Source organism: Orbicella faveolata, unplaced genomic scaffold (genome assembly GCF_042242905.1).
Source record: "Orbicella faveolata isolate gen_17 unplaced genomic scaffold, um_ofav_v1 contig_24, whole genome shotgun sequence".
Classification (NCBI taxonomy): Eukaryota; Metazoa; Cnidaria; class Anthozoa; order Scleractinia; family Merulinidae; genus Orbicella; species Orbicella faveolata.
The window spans coordinates 16,974,201-16,994,880 of record NW_028301552.1 but is presented as its reverse complement, the minus strand read 5'-3'; the positions used below and the strand labels follow the sequence as shown (position 1 = coordinate 16,994,880).

The window sequence follows — 20,680 nt, the reverse complement described above, 5'->3', positions numbered from 1 at the left end:
GATCTTGTCATCTCGCAAGCTGTCCATGATCCAGTCGATAAGTTCTATGGGTGCGTTCTTGTATTGTTCTGGAGCGTTTTCATACTCCATGGCCGCCTCGCCAACCAAGAAAAGTTCTTTTCTGTGGCCGAGAACAAATTCATTGAAACGCTCTGCGAAATACTTGACTTCTTCGTTGATGCTCTTCCCTTTTTCTTTCGCAGAAAATTCAATGGCCCAGTAAAGAAAATCCTCGACGTCCACAACGGATGACATGGCGACATATAATAGATTTCTTTTTCTTCAAAACAAAAAAATCTTGTGCGCATTCACGGAGGAGAGTTGGAAGCTGAAGTTTCAAAGTTGCTCAGGGGGCAACTGCGTGTTTGGAGGGACAACGAGCAGTTCTTCACGCACGAAGCCGAGCTTGGGTCCGTCGCGCAAATAGTAGAGAACGGCTTGATCCGGTTTGTGAAAGATCTTTCAATGTTGTAAACTTTCAAAGACCAGATTGGATCCGTGGCTCTTTTTACACCGCCTTCAAGCTCGCCAGGCTGGTAGAGATAACGAACTTGGACAAGAGAGGGGAGTATTTTTTCATTTTTCCCAACAGGCCTCGAATATGGTGTCGAAGACCTTGCATAAACAGATTTTTCTTTGATGGCAACGGCTGGTTTCCGATAAGGCTTGTGACCTCGTTGTTCAAAGCCGAAACAACTTCTGGAAGTCTTTTCACCCAGGCAGTGGACCGCTTGCCCTCAGGGAGTCGCATTTCCACGGCGTACTGGTGCCCGAACAAGCGCTCAGCCAGGGTGCGGTTGAAACGTTCGACAATGGCCTGGTCACGGTGAATGTCAACGCGCCCGTGCCGGATATATGTTTTGTGTTTTTCCATCTCTTTTGTGACAGCGCCCATGAATTCGCGCCTGGGGTCAACTTGCAGCATTTCAGGCCATTTGAGAGGCCCGTGCTTGTAAATCTTCTGAAAAGCCAGGGCGACCTCATCAGAATTTTTCGAAGTCAGGGGTTCAGCCTCTTTGTAGCGGCTGGCCACGTCGACATTGGTGAGAGCATATTTATAAACTTTCCGGCCACGAGGTAGCTTGTCGTGCGGCAGAAAAAGAAGGTCCGCCTGGTGGACCTTGTTGGGTGTGGGAACGTTGAATTTCGGCCGATGAATTCGCCTCGGTGCGGGGAGGAATATCTGCCAGAGCGCTTGCCTGATCAACCACTTTTTTGCGGTTTCTTCAGGTACCTTGGCAGCCTCGGCTAATTTTTTGATCACGGCGATACCTTCCCAGTAGCCCCCGGGGCCGTAGTATACCTTTGCGAGTTTGGTGTCCATATGAGTAAGGTGTAAAACAGTTTAAAGGAACCGGAAGGCTGCGTAGCCCAGAGCGAGCACCCCGGCGCCCACAAACATTAGTTCACCATTTTTCTGCTGCTCACTTGGCTGATAGAAATCTGAGAACTTGGGCTCTTTGGGGGGTATCATTTGTTCGTCAGGATGCGCCTGGTTGTAGAGTTTGAAGGCATAGTGTTGGCGAGGTTCTGCTTTGCCTCCGCCTTTGTTTGCGCATAAGTCACGATCCAGCCGAAGTTGTGTTCGGTCTCATGTGTATTTAGCGTAAGCTGCTTGATAATCTTCGAGAGCTTTGTCATGGCGCTTTTTTTCTTCAAGCGCAGCTTTGTCGCCCCCACCAAGCGCCCTTGCCAGATAATTGCCACCGATAAAAGCCGTGGCGTTCAATACAGCCCCGCCAATCATGATCGCGGTGCTCGCCATTGTATATGTTGTAAAATCTATTTTTAATTGCTGTTGTATGGCAGTGGCAGTTTGTTGGGATTAGGCGAAGGGCATTTCTCTGTTAATGGAAAGTGCTCAGTATCAAGATCCTCGAAATCGCAGTCTTGATAATTGGAATCTTCAGAAACACCACGCCAAACAAAATCTAAGGCATCAACGGTATAAGAAAATATATTGTATGAAAAATATACAAATGCAACCATTTTAGATGACTTTGACGGGAAAATAAGAACGCGCCATTGCATTATTATGTTTCTTTTTCTAAACGCTGTTGGGGAGGATTTTCTGGTCCTCGAGATACTTTTTGAGCGCAATGCTGCCTGCCATGATGCCAGTGAACTTCACGTAATTCATCGGGCTGCTGCTGGGATCAGAAGTGAAATTCTCTTTCACAACCTTTTTTGCAGCCCAGCCGATGCCCGCGGCTAATCCCGTGAGAGTTGCGGCCTCAATGACAGTCTTGACAAGCTTGTTGTCGGACATGGCGCATTTGATATAAGTAAAGAACAAAAGTTTAAAACAAAATTAATCTGTCTATTCTTCTTCTATCCTTTTCTTCTCTTCTAGTCTTTTTATCTCTTCTTGTATTCTTCTTTCTTCTTTTTCTTTTCTTCTTCTTATTTTCTTTTCTTAGTCTGTTTCACACCACATTATGTCGAGAAGATGGGAGACTCTTTCATAAACCTTTTTGTTGAAGTCGTACCATACAAGCCCTATACCAAAAATTACGGCTGTATAGAAGAGAAAATGCGCAATGTGAAGTTTTGGCATCGTGATATACTTTACACTCAAAAGTTTAACTCATTTTTTTTAATCCTTTTGTCTGTGTCGCGCGAGCAGGTTCTGGCTCAACACGTGCGGGCTCTGGCATTTTTTTGTCAAAAGCAGCCTTGGCCATACCATTGAGCTCTTCCCGTTTGTAATGAATCCCTACCAGTGAAACGACTATGCTGGCAACAGCAAGCCATTGGGTGGTGCTGAGGCTGCTATTTTCTTCTCTGCCGCACTTTGGGCTTTCACCTTCTGTTGTCGGGGCTGGCTCGGGAGCAGCTGTGGCGGCTTTTTCCTTGTTTTCCGCGAGGTAAGCCTCAGCTGCTTTCTTCTGTTGTTCCCGTGCCAGCCGCGTTCTTTCAGCAACCATTTTTCCAGCAGCAACACGCTTTGGATTTTTTACGTGTTGCATGGTTGCAGTCGGAGTTGTCGCTTGCTGTGTGATATTGGCGGCAGGTGCTGCCAGGGTCTCACCCTGCGTATGCGCCGTGACGGCAGGTGCGCTCTCGGATTGTTTGGTAGACATTCTGAAACAAATTGCATTCTAAGCAAATGAAAAAGTTTAATTAATAACAATTTTGTCAGCAAGTCCTCACCAGTTATTGATGACTGCTGACCAGTTATTCTGCAGTTGCTGAGCCGGGTACTTCATCAACGCCTTCAAGCGGATATCCATATTCATCACGAGAAGGGTGGCTCTGCTCCGACAACTGTGGACTAAATTCAACATGTTTTGTGGTGATCAGCGCCGCGTTGGCCGCAGCAAGAAACCAGCCGCACTTCAAAGCAAGGTTGCCGGCCAGATTGGAGAGCTCTTTGTTTATGATGTAGTCGTTTCTGAGTTCTTTTTGGTAAGCGTCGATGTCTTTGATGTTAACGACCATTCCGACTGCTTTCTGTTGTCTTTGAGCCCATGCAAGTCTCGTAGCGTTTCGTGTATTTCTCGACCTCTTTGTCGCTCAGGCGCTTCACCTGCTCATGGGTTAGCTGGACTCTGATGGCCTTTTTGGCTTTGCCTGTGGACACCAGCACGGCCAGCTGCTCGCAAAGAGCATGAATGTCAGGTCCAGCAGTTGGAACAATGCTTCCTTCTGGCCCACTCGATGACTCGGGCTCGGTTTGAAGAACATTCATAACTTCTGCTAACACGGCCTCTTCTCCAGCCATTGTGCAAGGCTATATACAACTTTAATTTTTTTATTCAAAATAACTTTACCCTGTAGGGGTGGCGAAGCGACAACACTAGATAAGAGAACTTTTGCTCTTTCAGCTTTGAAACCAGACCTTTGTACTCATCCGGGGAGAGTTCGCCGGCGTAATCATCGAAGATGGCTTTCGTTGTCCTGGCCGAGGGGGTGTAAAAGAGGACAATCACCACAACGTTCTACCGGAAGGAAGCTGTTATGCCGGTCATCTTCTGGCTCAGCGCCCAAACGCTGATGCCCATATGTCGGGGATTGTTTTCGCCAAGCCGATGGTAGCTCTTGTTGTGCGTAAACGTCGCACACATGAGCACGATGTAGTTGAACTTTCCGCAGAAGGGGCCGTAGATCTGGTCCACCACAAACCTTGATTTGCCTGAATTCGTCGGCCCCACAATGACAGCGTTGAAGGGTATCTTGCTTGGGTCCGTGTATATTAAAACTGTACAGATTCTAGCTGTCTTTCCATAAAGTTGAACTGGGAGTCAGCGATCACGAATACATGGCATTTCATGTTGCCTGAGCCTTTGGCTTTCCGCTCGATTTCCAGCTGGACACCGCCCATACTGTTCACAATCCGCGTGCCACTGCCGTGCATTTCGGTTCCAGAAGTGTGCCCGAGTTTGGTTTTTTGGAATATTTCTCGGAATTTTGTCGTGAAATATTGGTCAGACGTGACATAGATTTGGATTGCGTCGTTGAATATTTTTTTTAAGCTTGGTGCTTTGCCGTCGAAAGGTACCGCAGGGATGGGCAAGGAAACTTGAACCAAGTGGCGCCAGCTGGTAAGGAAAACCTCCGCTGTCTCCCAAACGAAGCGCTTCTTTCATTTCCGCGCTCCAATATTTTCTGTCTGAGCCGAAGACGCTTTGAAACGAGCCTTCGCTTTCTTTGAAAAACACCTCGGCGGTTACGTTTTTTTCTCGTCGATCATTATTTGTGAAATGAACCTGCTTTTGTCCGCTTTTGGAAAGTGGTTTAAAAAGTTTGTCCACGCCTTTTTCTTCGCAGCATCTTCTTTTTTCAAAAACTTGGGATCACCAAACCCGGGATCTTGCTCAATATCAGAGACATTTAGCACCACGTTTTTCGTTATTACGGCTGACATGAGACTACAGTTCGAGGTTTGACGTTTGCCGTTTGAGGTTTAATCCTCAATGTACTTTAGTAACAGGTCGTTCTGTCAAGTCAAAACTGGAAGAAACACAAGGAATTTTGGGTTATAAACACTTCAAAATGGCGGCTGCAGGTGCCAGGTAACGTCTGAATTTACAACTTATGCTACAACAATTATGGTCGCTTTCAGAATTTAACACTGTTTCCAAGTTCCAATGTGATTTACCTCTTAGACACGAGTTTAGTGAGATTCTTAAGGTGATGGTCTATGAAAACAGCCGTGATGACTCTAGTAGTAGTAGCGACGGTGACGACTTGGATTTGCTTCTTGTCAATACGATGTTCCCTTCAATCGTTAAGTTGGACTTTCCACAGCTAAACCTGATCGACCTTAGTGATGCACAGTGTGAAGCCATGTTTAGGAAAGTATTAAGCTTTTGTAAATAGCTGTACCTTCATTTTATGCATGGCCACTAGGGTCCTGAATGGTAATATGATTGTCATCCACAGGTTTCAAAAAGAAGACATGGAACGCCTGCTACATGCATTGGAATTACCAGCATATTATGAATGTGTACAAAGAACCAAGTGTACAGGAATGGAAGCCATCATGATTCTGCTGAGAAGACTTGTGTACCCCAATCGATGGTGCGACCTTGTTCCAGTGTTCAGAAGGGATGAACCTCAACTCAGTCTTATTTTCAACAAAGTAATGAATCAATGAAATAATAAAACAATACTGTAGTCACACTCGAAGACAAAAATCAAGCAACCCTGTGCAAATGTAATGACTGGTGGCAGAGTTAACAGTTGTAATTAATAAAACATGTAATAATTGTTGTTTTATTTTTCTTTTGTAGGTGATGGATGATATCTATGAGCGGTTCAATCATTTGCTCACGTCATTAAACCTAGTTTGGCTAGATCCGGAGCTGTTCTCTCAGGCAGTCGAAGCAAAAGGTGCCCCCTTACACCAGTGCTGGGGGTTTATAGATGGGACACCAAGGCTTATTACACACCCTATATGAAATCAGAGAATTATGTTTAGTGACACAAGAACACACTGTTTAAAATTTCAGGTATGTAGATTGTTTTTGGTTTGGGCCCCGAGGCTTTGGACTATCATATACACCTCAGTTATATCTAGGTGATTGCCATCTTCCTTGTTGTCTGGATAGTCTTGTGTCTCATCAGCATTTTTCCTGTGCATGGTTATCTTAAATAACCTGAACACAATTTGAGACAACTCAGGCGAGCAGACAGTTATGGAATATGGAAACCAGCCCTAAGAGGTCACAATTTGATGCAGGGAAAGGGTACCCAGGTCCCTTCTTTTTTTGTCAGAGAAAAAGTTGAGAAATTTTAAGTGTAGAGCTCCTTACTGGGAAGCATCTACAGCAGAGTATGTGAAACTCATTACTAAGGAGAGAGTGTTTTTTATCCATGTAGGGGTTGGTGGTGCTTCCAGTGACAGGGATGTGCGAGACCCTTTTCTGGGGAGAGGGGGGACTTTCTAGGAGTTGACAAAGCATCGTATAGGTTTAAATTGACTATTCATAACTCAAATTATGGGTTATTGGACTTTTTGTCAAACTTTTGGTCTGGTTGTGGCCTAAAGAACATTCCTCGAGAATACCAATTTGTCTGCATTGGCATATTACCTTACAGTTTATTATTTTGTATGAACATGCCTCCCTTCCCTTTCGAGTTACAAAGATTTAATGAATAGGATGTATTTTAACACAAGTACATGTTCACTTTCAGTCAGTACAAGCACCAAATGGCCTTATTGCTCATATGTTTGGTCCCATGGAGAGAAGAAGGCATGATGCCTTTATGCTTAGGGTCAGTGGTCTTGCTGATAAGCTTCAAAGACTTCAGACACCGACGGGAGAACCTTGCATCATATATGGTGACCCAGAACGAATGAGAACCCTAGAAAACGTCGCCACAGTCAACCACCACAGTCAGCAGAAAGCAAAATCTTCCGCGCAGAATCAGCCATCAAGTCATTGAAAAGGCACACAGACAAAGGAACTTGCCGAGAACCCCTATAATACAGGGCGAGGGCTCGGATAAGAGCGGACAATGAATCTAAAACGGACATTAAGCGTCTCAGAAAGAACGCTGAGCAAGAATTCGTCAGAGCACTAACACGTTTTCACTACCGTGAAATCGACCGCGCTAGGGTCGAATTAAAAAAATCAGAGACCAAAAGTAGTGCAAATGCCAACTGAAAATGAGAATTGTAAAAACAAACCAGCGTGCTCGGCACCAGCTGCATGGAACACTGATGTAACAATCACGAATGTTAAAGAAATTGCTGGCAGTATCCAGGCTAGTATTGCCCAGTTCAGCAAAATGATGGGAAAATTAGGAGACATTGAGAATAAATAAGTTCAAAAGTACAAATGTGTATTCTCTGACTCCCACTACAACACAGGGGCCAAAAATAATGCAAAAAACACAAGAGGAAGGAATGCAAAAGGCAATCTAACGAACAAAAAGCGCAAAGAGCGCAGAAAGATCAAACAAAAGAAACAATCACACATACAAATAGAGGTGAACCAAAAACATATAAAAAACCTCTCAAACAAAGGACTCTCAAATGACCAGATCAATTTGCTGGCAAAAGGGCTCAAATTTATCCAAACACCCGTGACAAAACACACACAAATAAAGCGTCAAATCTTGTGTGACTTCGATCAGTACGCAAGAAGAATGCGCCTCATGTACATATTTCACGGGCAAAACAACGAACCACATCCTTTCCATGTAAAATCTACATGGGAACCACCAATACAACAATCAGTTGCCCTTGAAAGCTACCTAGAAGAGGTGAAGAGTGAACTCGCAGACTTAAAACTCACAAAGCCTAAAAATAATCTATCACCCGCGGAATGCGCGGCTCTCAAAGCCTTAAAGCGTGACAGCGGAATTAATATTAAAAAGGCAGACAAAGGAACAACCACTGTTGTGATGAATACAGAAGACAAAAAACAAGAAGGTCAAATCCACCTAGACAACATAAACCACTACAGGCCTCTTGAAACACCCATGGTAATTTATACACAACATAGGGTTGAACAACTCATCAACGAGCTCTACCGTAGAAACCACATAGACGAAATCACTAAAAAATGGCTTTGTGAAACGCCAAAACCGCCTCGCATTCCAGAATTCTACACCCTTACTAAAATACACAAACCGACCCTGCTTGGTAGACCAATAATATCAGGGTGTGAAGGCCCAACAGAGAAATTATCATCATTTGTTGACAAACTACTTCAGCCTATTGCAAAACAACAGAAGTCTTATCTCAAAGATTCAACAGACTTCATTAATTTCATAGAAAAAACGAAAGTCCCAGCGGACATTATACTTGTTTCAATGGACGTAACGAGCCTCTATACGAACATACCACAAGAGGAGGGAATCCAAACAGTATGCAGAGCATACGAAACATTCTACGTAAACAAACCTCCTATCCCAACACCACTACTAGAGCAATCACTAAGGCTAATTCTACAGGAAAACTCATTCCAGTTCGCTGGAAAAAACTACCTCCAAATACATGGCACAGCCATGGGCAGAAAGATGGCAGTAGCATTTGCTAACATCTTCATGAGTAAGGTAGAAACAGAAATCCTAAGCCAAAGCGCATTTCAACCGCTCGTCTGGAAACGATATATAGACGACAAATTTTCAGTCTGGACTATAAACAGGGATGAAATATTACAGTTCATTGAACAAGCAAACAACCACCACCCGACAATAAAATTCACGGCTGAGGTTTCTGAAACGGAAACGACATTCCTGGATACGAACATTTCTAAAGGCGAAAGATTAAAAAATGACTCAGTTCTTGATGTGCGTACCCACTTCAAGCCTACTGAAACGTTCCAATATATACACTTTACTTCATCCCACCCACCGGGAGTTAAAAAAAGTTTCATCAAAGGAGAGGCTTTAAGACTTCTCAGAACAAACTCTTCTAAGAAAATATTTGAAGAGAAAATCAAAACCTTCAAGTCACACCTTATTGAGAGAGGTTACCCAGAGAATCTTATTCAAGCAACCCTCTCTGAAGTGAACTTTGGAGAGGAAACTAGCCCTCCAACCAAAACAGAGGGAAAACAAACGAATCTTGCCTTTTGTCACACAATATCAACCATCAGTGTCAAACCTAAAACAAATCCTAATGAAAAAATGGCATTTAATAGAATAACCATTACTGAGCGAAATCTACAAGGATCCGCCCCTCGTTTCATACAAAGAGGGCGTTCGCTCAAAGATATACTTGTGAGAGCCAAACTATAAAAGGCTAAAACACGCGCTTGAGAGTCGTGCAGGCCTGTTAACCCCATTTTACACTTTATGTCATATATGGTGACCCTGCATATGGACTAACCCGCAACATTCTAGCACCATTTCGTGGAGTCCAATTGACAAATGATGAGCAGTTGTTCAACACTCAAATGAGCAAAGTAAGAATATGTGTTGAATGGGGCTTTGGCAAAATATGCCAAAACTTTGCCTACTTGGATTTCAAAAAAAACCTGAGAGTTTTGCTTCAGCCAGTTGGAAAGTACTATTTAGTCGCTTCTATCTTGGTGAACTGCCATACATGCCTGTATGGGTCCCAAACAAGCACCTACTTTAACTTAGAACCACCATCTCTTGAAAGATATCTTTCAAACAACTAGTCTAGTGGTTTAAAAGATATCTTTCAAGAGATGGTGATTCTGGTACTAGTGCATAACTTTCACACTACAGTGTAAAATACAAAAGATATTTAAGGAAACAAATCGGTGTATTTTTAATAGAACTATGCTCAGAGCAAATCGAGCAAGGCACATGTAACATCAATAAAACATTAACTTATGACCCTGGCTATAACATCTCTGTGCAAATTGAATAATGTTAGAAATGGTTGTGTAAAATCCAAAAAAAAAAGAAAGTTTTTTTTTTAAACAATGAAGAAACAGAACCCAGATGAATATGACTGTTGAGAAAACATTTTCTGAAAATCAGCAGCTCAATGGTTCAACAACGATCTTTTAAAAGGGACAGCAGAGCCCTTCTTTCTTCAATTTCCAACTCCACTCTAGCTCTTCTTTCTTCTGATTCTGCAGCATACTTCTCTTTGGCAAATTCAAGTTCCATTCTCCTTACATCAAGTTCTTCCTTTTTAAATTCTGCCTTTTGGGAATATTTATCAGCCAACATCTCCATTGCAGACAACTTGCTACAGCGACGCTTGGTCTTCTTTTTTGGATGACCTACATAATTTAATTTTAGCAACGATCAGTGAAAACAAAATATTTTTATGCATAAGTGATAATTGTATTAGCCACCCAAATTAACATGAGGATATGCTCAGGTGGAAACTTCATATGGATGTGTTATAGTTCTTTGTAATCCTTGGTTATCCAAAAACAAATAAAATAATACTTCAAGGATAAAATTGAACCCCAACATACATAACCTCATATGACTTACTAGCCCCAGAATGACTAATTATTTGGCACAGACATGCATGCCAATTGATTAAGGCAGTTTGTTCCTGTAGACTCCTATTTTATAAACCTTTTTGGCTGTCTTATAAGTACAAAGGGAGTAACCTTATAGACTTTAATAAAGAACAAAGGTCACAAAGAATGCTAAGCTAAATGACCAATTCAAGTCTTCCATACACTTCATTTAGAAACTCATACCTGTAGGTTTGTTTTTACAGTGCCTGTTTGAAAAATTAATGGCTCTGATTTTGCCTTAGATGCATTCCATTAATCTTTGGAATATTTTAAGTTCCTACTTAAAATACCTTTTGTAGCTGTGCTCTGCTCACTATCACTTCCAGCAGAATCTGAAGAATCAGACTCACTGACTGACTTCTCACTACGGCATTCTAAAATAAAGGAAATTCATGGATCAGAGGTCATTACTGGAGTGAGTGGCTTACAAAAATATCAAGGGTTATACACATCCTGCAAGTCCTTTTACACCTCTTGAGTAGGTATCTGAACTTCTTCCATAATAACAGGACTAACACCAACACAGCAACTCTGCTATCTACAAACTACAATAATCTACTCCAAATATTAACTTGCTAATCTTTCGACAGCTGCCTTTCTCATCTCTTCCCCTTTTTTCCTGTCACAAATGTGGTTGTCAATGTAATTATCTTTCAATTGAAATTATGACATGATGAACACTTATAACTATTGAATTCTAATGAAGTAACTAAGAACTTCAAAGCAGTAGCCAGCTAAGGCAATATCAGAAAAAGGACTTTCGTATGTTACTGTTATGTTCACTATTATTTTTCAAGCTATAGCCTCTCACAGGAACCTGACAAAAATGCTGAAATATCTTATGAAATTATACAGCTAAATATTTTCTCCAAGACACACAAGTGGACACACAAAAATAAAAATAATAAATAGCGTAAATTTAAATTTTTCAGAGGCAAGTACCTCGGTTCGCCTCATACTGGCTATGGCCCTGAATTATTTTAGCAGAATTCACTATTGCTGGTTACTACTGTACACTTTAGGTCTCCACTTCAGAAAAGAAAGTGTTTCTTAAGGGGAAATTCCTTGGATAACCTCAGACACCGATCATATACAACAGTTAGATCACACTAAACAAACAATCCCACTGAGAGCGAAATGCCAGGAAAACATGTTTTTACTTGCTGCGGCCACCATATTGAAATTGTGAACAGCAGTAGCGTTATTTTTCATTCAACAACAATTACATCAGTGGCCGCTCTTTCGCCCTAATTTTCACCCGAACATGTAAAAAAGAACTTACTCTAAGTAATTCATATCTTTGTACGTGACAAAAATGTTAATATGGGGCTCAAAACTTTGCCGTAAATGACTTACGTGAAAACCTACCTCTTCGCGTTGAAAACACCAGTTGAAAACCGCAAACGTCACTTCAGAGCCTAGTCACGTGATTTCTTCGCGTTCGCCGTCAGAGGGTTTTGCTGAAAAACCTGGTGCTAAATGTCCCTACTAGTACTTTTCATCAAGTTTAAACAAAGGATATCACGACCGTAAAGGCGTTTGGATATCTGACCTTAATCAGCAAACATTTTCACGACTTTATTTCTCCATTTTTCCTTAGTTTTAGCCTGGATCGAGAGGATACATCAAACACTTAAGACAGTGTTTTAGCACATTTCCAAGCACCTAGAAGGGCATCAAATTAATACACTCAACTGCGCGTCATATTTCAAACTCTTAACTGGGTGTTTGGAGATGTGGTAACACATGGTCTATCTTGTTTTTCGTGTTTTATATATTACTTAAATATTTATAGGGAAGAAGTGGCCAGGTGACTTACTGCAGGTCCCCATCTGGGACCTCTGGTGGCCCAGCAAATCTCTGTTCTACACATGCTACACTTCATCCAATCACAACCGTCTTTCTTGACTACAATGATCTCACACTTTTCATTATTAAATTAATGAGTTCTAAGAATAAGATAGGACGGCACACGAAAAGTACTATTAACACAATTGACCAACGTTGCTAACACACATGCTATTGTTGGACGAGGAATCAGTAAAATAGCAAGATATTAAAGCCTATTGAAGTTAATTATTTACACCGTTCCTCATTTTTAGGTGATTTATATTTAGGAGGGCTCCATTGAAAACCACCTTCGGCGAGTTGGATTCCCTCACTAAATATTATTATTATTATTACTATTACTATTACTATTATTATTATTGTTGTTATTATTATTATTGTTATTATTATGAGACACCACCCCAGACTATGGTGGGTGGGAACGTCCATCTTCCCGAAATAGGCTAAGGCACCAGCCTGTCCTACCCCACTGCCCATTTATTATTATTATTATTATTATTACTATTATGTACAACTATGTACAACTTATATCGACCCTGCAACCATAGAGCCACTGGTGGCAAGCCGATTAATTCCCCTGGATAAAGGTGAAGGTGCAGTGAGGCCTATAGGGGTCGGCGAGGTGATACGAAGGATTATTGGAAAGTGTGTAATGAACGTTTTTAAGGGAGACGTGGTTGAGGCGAGTGGTTCACTCCAGCTATGCGCAGGTCAAAAGTCCGGCAGCGAGGTTGCTATACATGCTATGCATGCCATATTTGAAGCAGATGACACGGACACGGTACTGCTCATTGATGCTTCTAATGCATTCAATGCACTTAACAGAGCAACTTCACTGCATAATATCCGGGTTCTCTGCCCTGTAATTGCAGCATATGCCATCAATACTTACAGGAAGTCGGCACGCTTGTTTATTACCGGTGGAAAAGAGATCATGTCAGCTGAAGGAACAACACAGGGTGACCCACTTGCTATGGCCCTCTACACCTTAAGTGTGCAGCCGCTGATCACAAGCCTGCAGGCGGCATCCAGTACTAAACAGTGCTGGTTTGCTGACGATGCCTGTGGAGCTGGCTCCGTAATGGAAATCAAGAAATGGTGGGATGTCCTCAACAGCCTTGGACCAGTCTTTGGCTATTTTCCCAACCCCAAGAAATGTTGGATTATCTCAAAGCCAAATAAAGAGGCTAGCGTGAAAGAAGTGTTCAAGGACACAGCTGTCAATGTGACGGTAGAGGGACAAAAACATCTGGGTGCGGTGATAGGTTCAAGGGAATATCTAGAGGAATACATTAGCGAGAGGGTGACCAACTGGGTCACCCAGATTACCAAGCTGGCAGAGTTTGCTCTTTCTCAGCCTCAAGCGTGTTATGCTGCTTACACCTTTGGCCTCAAGCACCGATGGACCTATTTTTTGAGAACTTTGCCTGATATTCAAGAATTATTGGAGCCTTTGGAGAATGCCATATCTAAGGTGCTCATCCCTGCAATTACGGAGCATAGGTGCACTCGGCTGGACAGGGACATTCTAGCACTGCCAGTCCGTCTAGGGGGGGCTTGGCATGACAAACCTATGTCTTGACGCAAATCTTGAGCAATCCTCCTCCGTCAAAGTTACCATCCCGCTGGTCCAACAGATCGTGGCTCAATCCCATCAGATGCCGGATGATTCTTTGGTCAAGCCACTACAACAGGCAATGAGGAGTGAGAGAGCAACGGTGCTCCAAGACAGGGCAGAGCATATCAGATGGGTAGCCCCACAGAAAGTCCAAAGGGCACTTGACCTTGCTGCAGAAAAAGGGTCATCTGTTTGGCTGACGGTACTCCCCCTTTGTGAAATGGGTTTCAATCTAAATAAGAGAGTTCCGCGATGCAATCAAACTGCGCTACGATTGGCCAGTTGATGATATCCCCTCCACCTGTGTATGCAGTGATGCTTTTACAGTGGACCACACAATGATATGCAAGAGAGGTGGGTTCGTTACCCAACGTCACAATGAGCTCAGGGACTAAGAAGCCGAACTCCTGAATATGGTTTGTACTGATGTTGAGATTGAGCCTGTCCTGCAAGACATCTCGGGTGAACAGCTGGGAAGAGGTTCTAATCGAGCTCCAGATGCGAGATTAGATATTCATGTGCGCGGGTTCTGGGAGAACCAACGATCAGCATTCTTTGATGTGAGGGTTTGTCACCCTAATGCTGATTCGTATAGGGACCTAGAGCTCCAACAGAAATACCGCAATCATGAGAACAAGAAGCGCCTTTATGCGGGGAGGGTTTTGGATATCGAACAAGGAACTTTTACACCCGTTATTTTCACGTCAATAGGCGGCATGGGAAACGAGTGCTTGCAATACCATTCCAGACTGGCGCAGCTGATCTCCATCAAGAAAGGAGAACATTATGCTAAAACAATCTCCTGGATAAGAGCAAGGACATCCTTCGCTTTACTAAGATCCGCACTAATCTGCCTAAGAGGTTCAAGAGCTAGAAGGAAAGCCTTTTGTGACTTTAAGAACATTGATATTGACGTTGAAACCCAGGAGGGAGCCATTATGTAAACACTGTTGAAATAGGTTTCAATAGTTTATTTCTTTTATTTACTTTTACCTCGTAATATACCGATATTGACGTTGAAACCCACGAGGGAACCATTATGTAAACACTGTTGAAATAGGTTTTAATAGTTTATTTCTTTTACTTACTTTTACCTTGTATACACCAATTTGTATGGAATATGTTAATTAATGTTATGATGTTTTTTTTTAAATTATTATTACTATTATTATTATTATTAAAGATTCACACAGCTATTGATGATATTGATATTCAACATGTTGCCTAGGGAGGCCAAGAAACACCCCTTGTTTGCTTTTTCTCTTCTTTCTACATCTCCAGCACCTTTCTAAGAATTCTTGCCGACCCCAACAATGCACAACTCTGGATCAGTCCAACAGGAATGCCCACCTCAATGGCTCTCAGATTGTCCTTCAATCTCAGTGGTATTTATCCCAATGCTCCCACTACCACTGGAATAACCTTTGTCCTCACACCCCACATTTTTTGAACTTCTCTTGCGAGATCTTGATACTTTTCAACTTTTTCATCTTCCTTCTCTCTCACCCCATTATCCTCTGGAATTGCCACATCTATAATCTGACAGCTCTTGTCTCTCTTGTCAATGATCACCAAATCCAGTCTCCTAGCCCCTATTTCATGGTCTGTTTGCACACTGAAGTCCCATAGAAGTTTGTAATCCTCATTTTCAAGCACACTGTCTGGAACATGGTCATACCATCTCTCCTTTTGTTCAAACCCACATTTTCCTGACAGGTCCCAGTGGATTGCTCTAGCCACGTTATCATGTCTCCTTTTGTATTCTTTTTGTGCCAGTTTCGAGCACAAACTTACAATATGGCTAATGGTCTCATTACTCTGCTTACAGATTCTACATTTCGGCTCATTCTGACTTGTCAACCATCGTTTTAATATAGTTTGTTCGTATTGCTTGATCTTGTGCAGCAATGATAAGAGCTTCTGTTTCTCTCTTGAGCTTTCCTTCTTTTAAAGTGCACCTAACCCCAAAAATTTTTTTCACTAGAACGAATCTACTTATTATTTGAAATAGTTCTGCGAAAAAATTTTTGGATTCCGTTAAATCCTCGATTTTCTGTGCCACAACGAAATCTCGAAAATAGCTCCAAAACACCGCCATTTTGTTTCATGACCGAGTTTGAGGAGAATGGGTCCAGCAGCTCTTGTGATGTCTACCCAGGAAGGTTGGATATCTCATTTCCTCTCATCTCCTTCAGGATGGTGCAATACACATTCGAAAAGTGCGCAGAAACGCCTTCCAGAGGTGCTATCGGCTGTTGCAGCAATATTCCAGATTTAAAGAAAGGTATACTGTACAATTTACTGGCGATGATCACCTAATGGTGCAATAAAGACGTAAACGATGGTTGATTTTGTCGAACCGAAACAAGCGAACTGAATCTGTGAGAACCATTGAAGAACTCTCACTGGAATTTGTTCTGCAGACTTTCGAACGCTGTTTTCATAAATTTTCTGCTTAAAGCTAACCAGCAATTTGTAGAAATACCACCGACAACCTATATCTTCCAATCCCACAGTATTTATAACATAACCAGCAAAGTTGTGTGATCCGGTCACGATCAAGAAGCGTTATAATGATACGTAAATAGATCGCAACTGTACGCCGCCAACCAACACTTATTTCTCTTTCAATTTAGATGAAAGTCGAAGATTAATCCTCTAGGATTACATGATAACAAAATTGTTAGACTCACAGAGTTTTTCGAAGGTTTGGAAATCAGCAGTGTGACAAAGATTCTGTGCAATAGCGTCGAAAATATGACCGCGTAACATTATCTGCGGACCGCTTAGGGAACACATCCTTTTCGCTTATCCGACGAATTTCACTGCAAACTTTGAGAACAATTTACATTGGTTATTTGGAGTTACGACTTAAAACGTGACAATGTGAAATCGGTAATTGTATGAAATGTTTCCTTCCGCCTTGCTTCCCGCAGCTTCAAAAATACAGGTCCAAACAATACGATTTTCAATCGATCGAAGCCAATGTTTTGGAGGTCATCAAGTCTCGAAAACTGCAACACGTACGTCGCTCTTATAAACATGAAGCATTCAACTGAAAGTAAAACACAAACTGGATTTAACAGAACCTTGACAAAATACATTCTCGGTTAGGACAAATGTAAACAGGCTATAAACACGCATGGGAATCTTATATTTAGTTGACGAAATTACCATCCAAAGCAGTCCTTGAGTTTTCTTTCCTGCTGTTCGTTTGCCTGCTCCTCCACTTCGTATCTAGCTTTCCATTCCTAATATACAAGCAGCTCGTCCGCAAAGACGTCTTCCCCGTCGTCACTTGAAATATTGCAAATTGTTCTCAAAGCTCTAAGCAGTGAGTTCACAGTTGCCGAACGTGCTCGATCGAAGTTTATTTCGGAGCCTTCTGAATCGAAACTTAACTCTGACTCCAGTGACGAAAAAGAAATGATTCTAAGACAAAACTTGGACGTTTTAGTCCCAAAATACATCGGAACGATTAGTTTTGCATTCTATTTTCTCGAGCAAATACAGTGAGTTGACTGAGGCGCTATTGTGTTTGGTTCCTGGGTAGACGTCATCAGGTACCGCCGCCCCAGACTCCCTAAAACGCAGTCGTGAAACACTTAATCGCGACTTTGAAAGGGCATAGGAAATCGAGGATTCAACCAAATTCAAAAATTTCTTCGCCCAAATGCTTCATATAAAGTCTAGATTTGTTTTAGCGAAAAAAAAATTTGGGGGTTAGGTGCACTTTAACCAGGTCCATGTTTCCTCACTTCTTTGTTCTTCACCCTGTCTTGCAAACTGTCCATATAACGGCTTTTCTTTCCAGTCTTGAATATTTTCAGTTCTTCTCCTCGCTTTAAAGTTGGCAGCTGTTTCTCTATTCTCATCCCCATCCCTCCTGACGGCTTTAAACAGTTCTTTCTCACTTGTTTGGACATAACATTCTAGCGATACCTTTGCTTGATTGACACAATCCTCTACGGATATCAAACCTCTCCCTCCGTCCTTCCTCGGCACATAAAGTCATGCCACGCAGTCCCGTGGATGGAACCCTCCATTCATGGTTAGCAATTTTCTTGTTCTGCGATCTAGGTCCCGAAGTTCTTGTTTCCTCCATTCAAGTATTCCTCCTGCATATCTAACGAGTGACACTGCCCAGGTGTTTATGGCTTGTATCAAGTTTCCACCGTTCAACTTTGAGCGGGCAACTCTTTTAACGCGTCGTAAGTATTCTTTCCTGATTTTGTCCTTCATTTGGTCATGAAGCATGTCGCTGGCCTCAAGCACTCCTAGATACTTGTACCCTTCGCTTTCTTCCATTGCTCTTATTGTAGTGTCATCTGGTAGTGTTATGCCTTCTGTCTGTGCCAGTTTGCCACATTTTATGACCAAGACAGCACACTTCTCAATGCCAAATTTCATACCGATGTCATTGCTGAATATTCCCACTGATTGTATCAGTGAGTCCAGTTGGCACTCACTTCTGGCGTAAAGCTTCAGATCATCCATAAAGAGAAGGTGATTGACCTTTGTCTTGTTGGCATATGTGTATCCCGCTTCGCACTTTCTGAGAACTAGGGACAGCGGAATCATGGAGACCACAAAAAGGAGGGGGGATAGGGAATCACCCTGGAAGATGCCCCTTTTGATGGAGACACTTCCAAGACTTTCTCCGTTTGATGTAAGTTCCGTTTGCCAGCCATTCCATGGAATTTTCCAGTAAGGTCTTAACATTTTGAGCTGCACCAAATAGTTCTAGACATTCAAGAATCGAGGAATGCGGTATCATATCGTAAGCCTTCTTATAATCAATCCAGCCCATTGCAAGATTCTTCTTTCTTGATTTGGCCTCTCGTAGGACCATTTTATCAATAAAGAGCTAGTCATTGGTTCCTTGGGAGCCTTTCCTGCAACCTTTCTGCTCATCCAGTAGTACGCTCTTGGTATCCAGGAATTCGTAGAGCTTGTCAGATATTATCCCTGTTAGCAACTTCCACATTACAGGTAAACAGGTTATGGGGCGGTAATTTCCTGCTACTGTGCCTTTCTCTGGGTCTTTTATTATAAGGACAGTTCTTCCCTTGGTCATCCACCCAGGAACGTTCCCACAGTCTAAGCATACTTGAAGCTGGTTTGCGATATTGTGGTGTAGGCCTGTAAAGTTCTTCAACCAAAACCCCTGCACCATGTCTGGTCCTGGTGCCTTCCAGTTCGGAACTTTCCTGAGAAACTGTGTCACCATGTCTATGGTGATGGACAACTCAGCTTGCTGTGGCAACTCCACTTCCTCTTTCAACTTCTTTAACCATTCGGCATCCTTATGATGTGTTGAGTCTATGCTCCAAATGCTCTCCCAAAATTGCTTGGCTTCTTCTGAATCAGGTCTCATATCAGATGAGATTTTGTCTCCACTTAGTTCCATATAAAATTTTCTCTGGTCTGTCTCGAACAATCTGTTCTGATGGAATTGTTTGTTTCTGTTCTGGTATCTTCGGATCTTTGTAGCCTTGGCAGTAATTCTTTGTTTGAGATCTTCAGAGACATGTTTAAGGCCTATTTCAGCAATCTTGTACTTTCACTCCAGTTCACGTTTGTGGTGTTCTTTTAACATTCTGCCATGCAACAGTGCTGTCACTCTACTTAGATCCCGTCTCATTTCTTTGACTTGTGTTGTCAATCTTCGTTTCCATAAGGGTTCTTTTGGTTTTGTTCCTTTCTTATTCCTCACACCTAGTTCTTCTGTAACAACAACAGCTCCAGCATAGATAAGGTCATTGGTGTTAGTTATTCCCTCCAGGGCCATTTTTTTCAGTACTTGATTTACTTTCTTAACCTCTGCCTTTAACTTCTTTCTGTTGACCTTTCGCAGTGCTGGTAGCCGATCTCTTTCCTCCCCATTATTATTATTATTATTATTATTATTATTATTATTATTACACTTTGGACAGTGCATTGCCTCTCCTCCTTTTACCATGCCCTGGAAAACAATGTCGCAATTTGTGAGAAGATTTCTGGTCACAATTGCTGCTACCAGCTACTGGTGAGTTTACGAATCTGCAGTCGGGAATAAATTCTTGTCAGGGAGTCAAAAAAGGCGACAGCATGACTTACGTGAATCTCACACTCGTTCCTTAGTAAACTATTACGTAAACAGTATTGCACTATTTTAACAATTTTTTTGAAACATAAGCAGGCAAGTTCTTTAAGGAGATACTTTTTGTAACAAAACTTAAACCATCCCTAAACGTGCAAACGGACTCGCTTTGCACAAAGGCATTCACTTGAAGAACTTGTGATCCTCTGTTACTCTGTTAATTTGTAGAGACTGTATAGAAATCAAATCTTCGCATTATTTATTCAGCTTGCTTTGAGAGTGATGTCACGATGACGCCGAAACGTCGGCTTTGAACGTTAATATTCGCCTACTTATGTTTTAAGAAATCGTTATTGATCAGTAAGTAAAACATTTGCGTATCTCGCACTTGTTTTGCGCGCGCACTACGCCATCTGCAGGTACATGTTTACAGTTGCATTTCAGTATAATTTTCGACAGATAACAACTACTTTTTCAGCTGGAAGACGTTAACAGTTAGTGGTTAGCGATATGCTGCTGTTCTGGTGTTCCTGGTTTAAGTACAGGTTCATTAAAGTTGATTTAGTCACAGAAGGAAAATTTTGCTTTCAATTTGGTTGCGACTTGGTAGCATAGTTGACTGCGTCATGTCAACCCAGCGCGCGTGTGGCGCTTAAACCATGCCTTGCATAATGTGCACAACGTGTGCGCACTAACAAAAGTAGGCGCCGTCCCTAAGCTCTC

At 42.1% G+C, this 20,680-nt stretch overlaps 4 protein-coding genes and 2 pseudogenes across 4 annotated transcripts; 4 read left to right on the top strand and 2 right to left on the bottom strand.

Annotated features, from left to right (window-relative positions):
- Positions 1-2,072: 2,072 nt before the first annotated feature.
- LOC149110661 (uncharacterized) lies at positions 2,073-3,451 on the bottom strand. Its single transcript, XM_089292597.1, has one exon. It carries the CDS (start codon positions 3,081-3,083, stop codon positions 2,583-2,585), a length of 501 nt encoding a protein of 166 aa, XP_089148723.1. The 5' UTR covers positions 3,084-3,451; the 3' UTR covers positions 2,073-2,582.
- A 2,143-nt stretch (positions 3,452-5,594) lies between these two features.
- Positions 5,595-9,835, top strand: LOC149110659 (uncharacterized). The gene is made up of 3 exons (XM_089292695.1): positions 5,595-5,954; positions 6,640-6,773; positions 9,251-9,835. The coding sequence occupies exons 1-3, from the start codon at positions 5,916-5,918 to the stop codon at positions 9,579-9,581; spliced, it is 504 nt and encodes a 167-aa protein (XP_089148821.1). The 5' UTR covers positions 5,595-5,915; the 3' UTR covers positions 9,582-9,835.
- LOC149110660 (uncharacterized) lies at positions 7,584-9,226 on the top strand (annotated as a pseudogene).
- A 2,590-nt stretch (positions 9,836-12,425) lies between the features above and the next one.
- LOC149110658 (uncharacterized) lies at positions 12,426-14,270 on the top strand (annotated as a pseudogene).
- A 3-nt stretch (positions 14,271-14,273) lies between these two features.
- Positions 14,274-14,858, top strand: LOC149110657 (uncharacterized). The gene has a single exon (XM_089292461.1). The coding sequence runs from the start codon at positions 14,289-14,291 to the stop codon at positions 14,817-14,819; it is 531 nt and encodes a 176-aa protein (XP_089148587.1). The 5' UTR covers positions 14,274-14,288; the 3' UTR covers positions 14,820-14,858.
- Positions 14,859-14,895: 37 nt separating this feature from the next.
- LOC149110656 (uncharacterized) lies at positions 14,896-18,735 on the bottom strand. The gene is made up of 2 exons (XM_089292314.1): positions 17,893-18,735; positions 14,896-15,723 (listed from the first exon to the last, which is right to left on the bottom strand). Exons 1-2 carry the CDS (start codon positions 18,595-18,597, stop codon positions 15,265-15,267), a joined length of 1,164 nt encoding a protein of 387 aa, XP_089148440.1. The 5' UTR covers positions 18,598-18,735; the 3' UTR covers positions 14,896-15,264.
- Between the last annotated feature and the right edge of the window lie 1,945 nt (positions 18,736-20,680).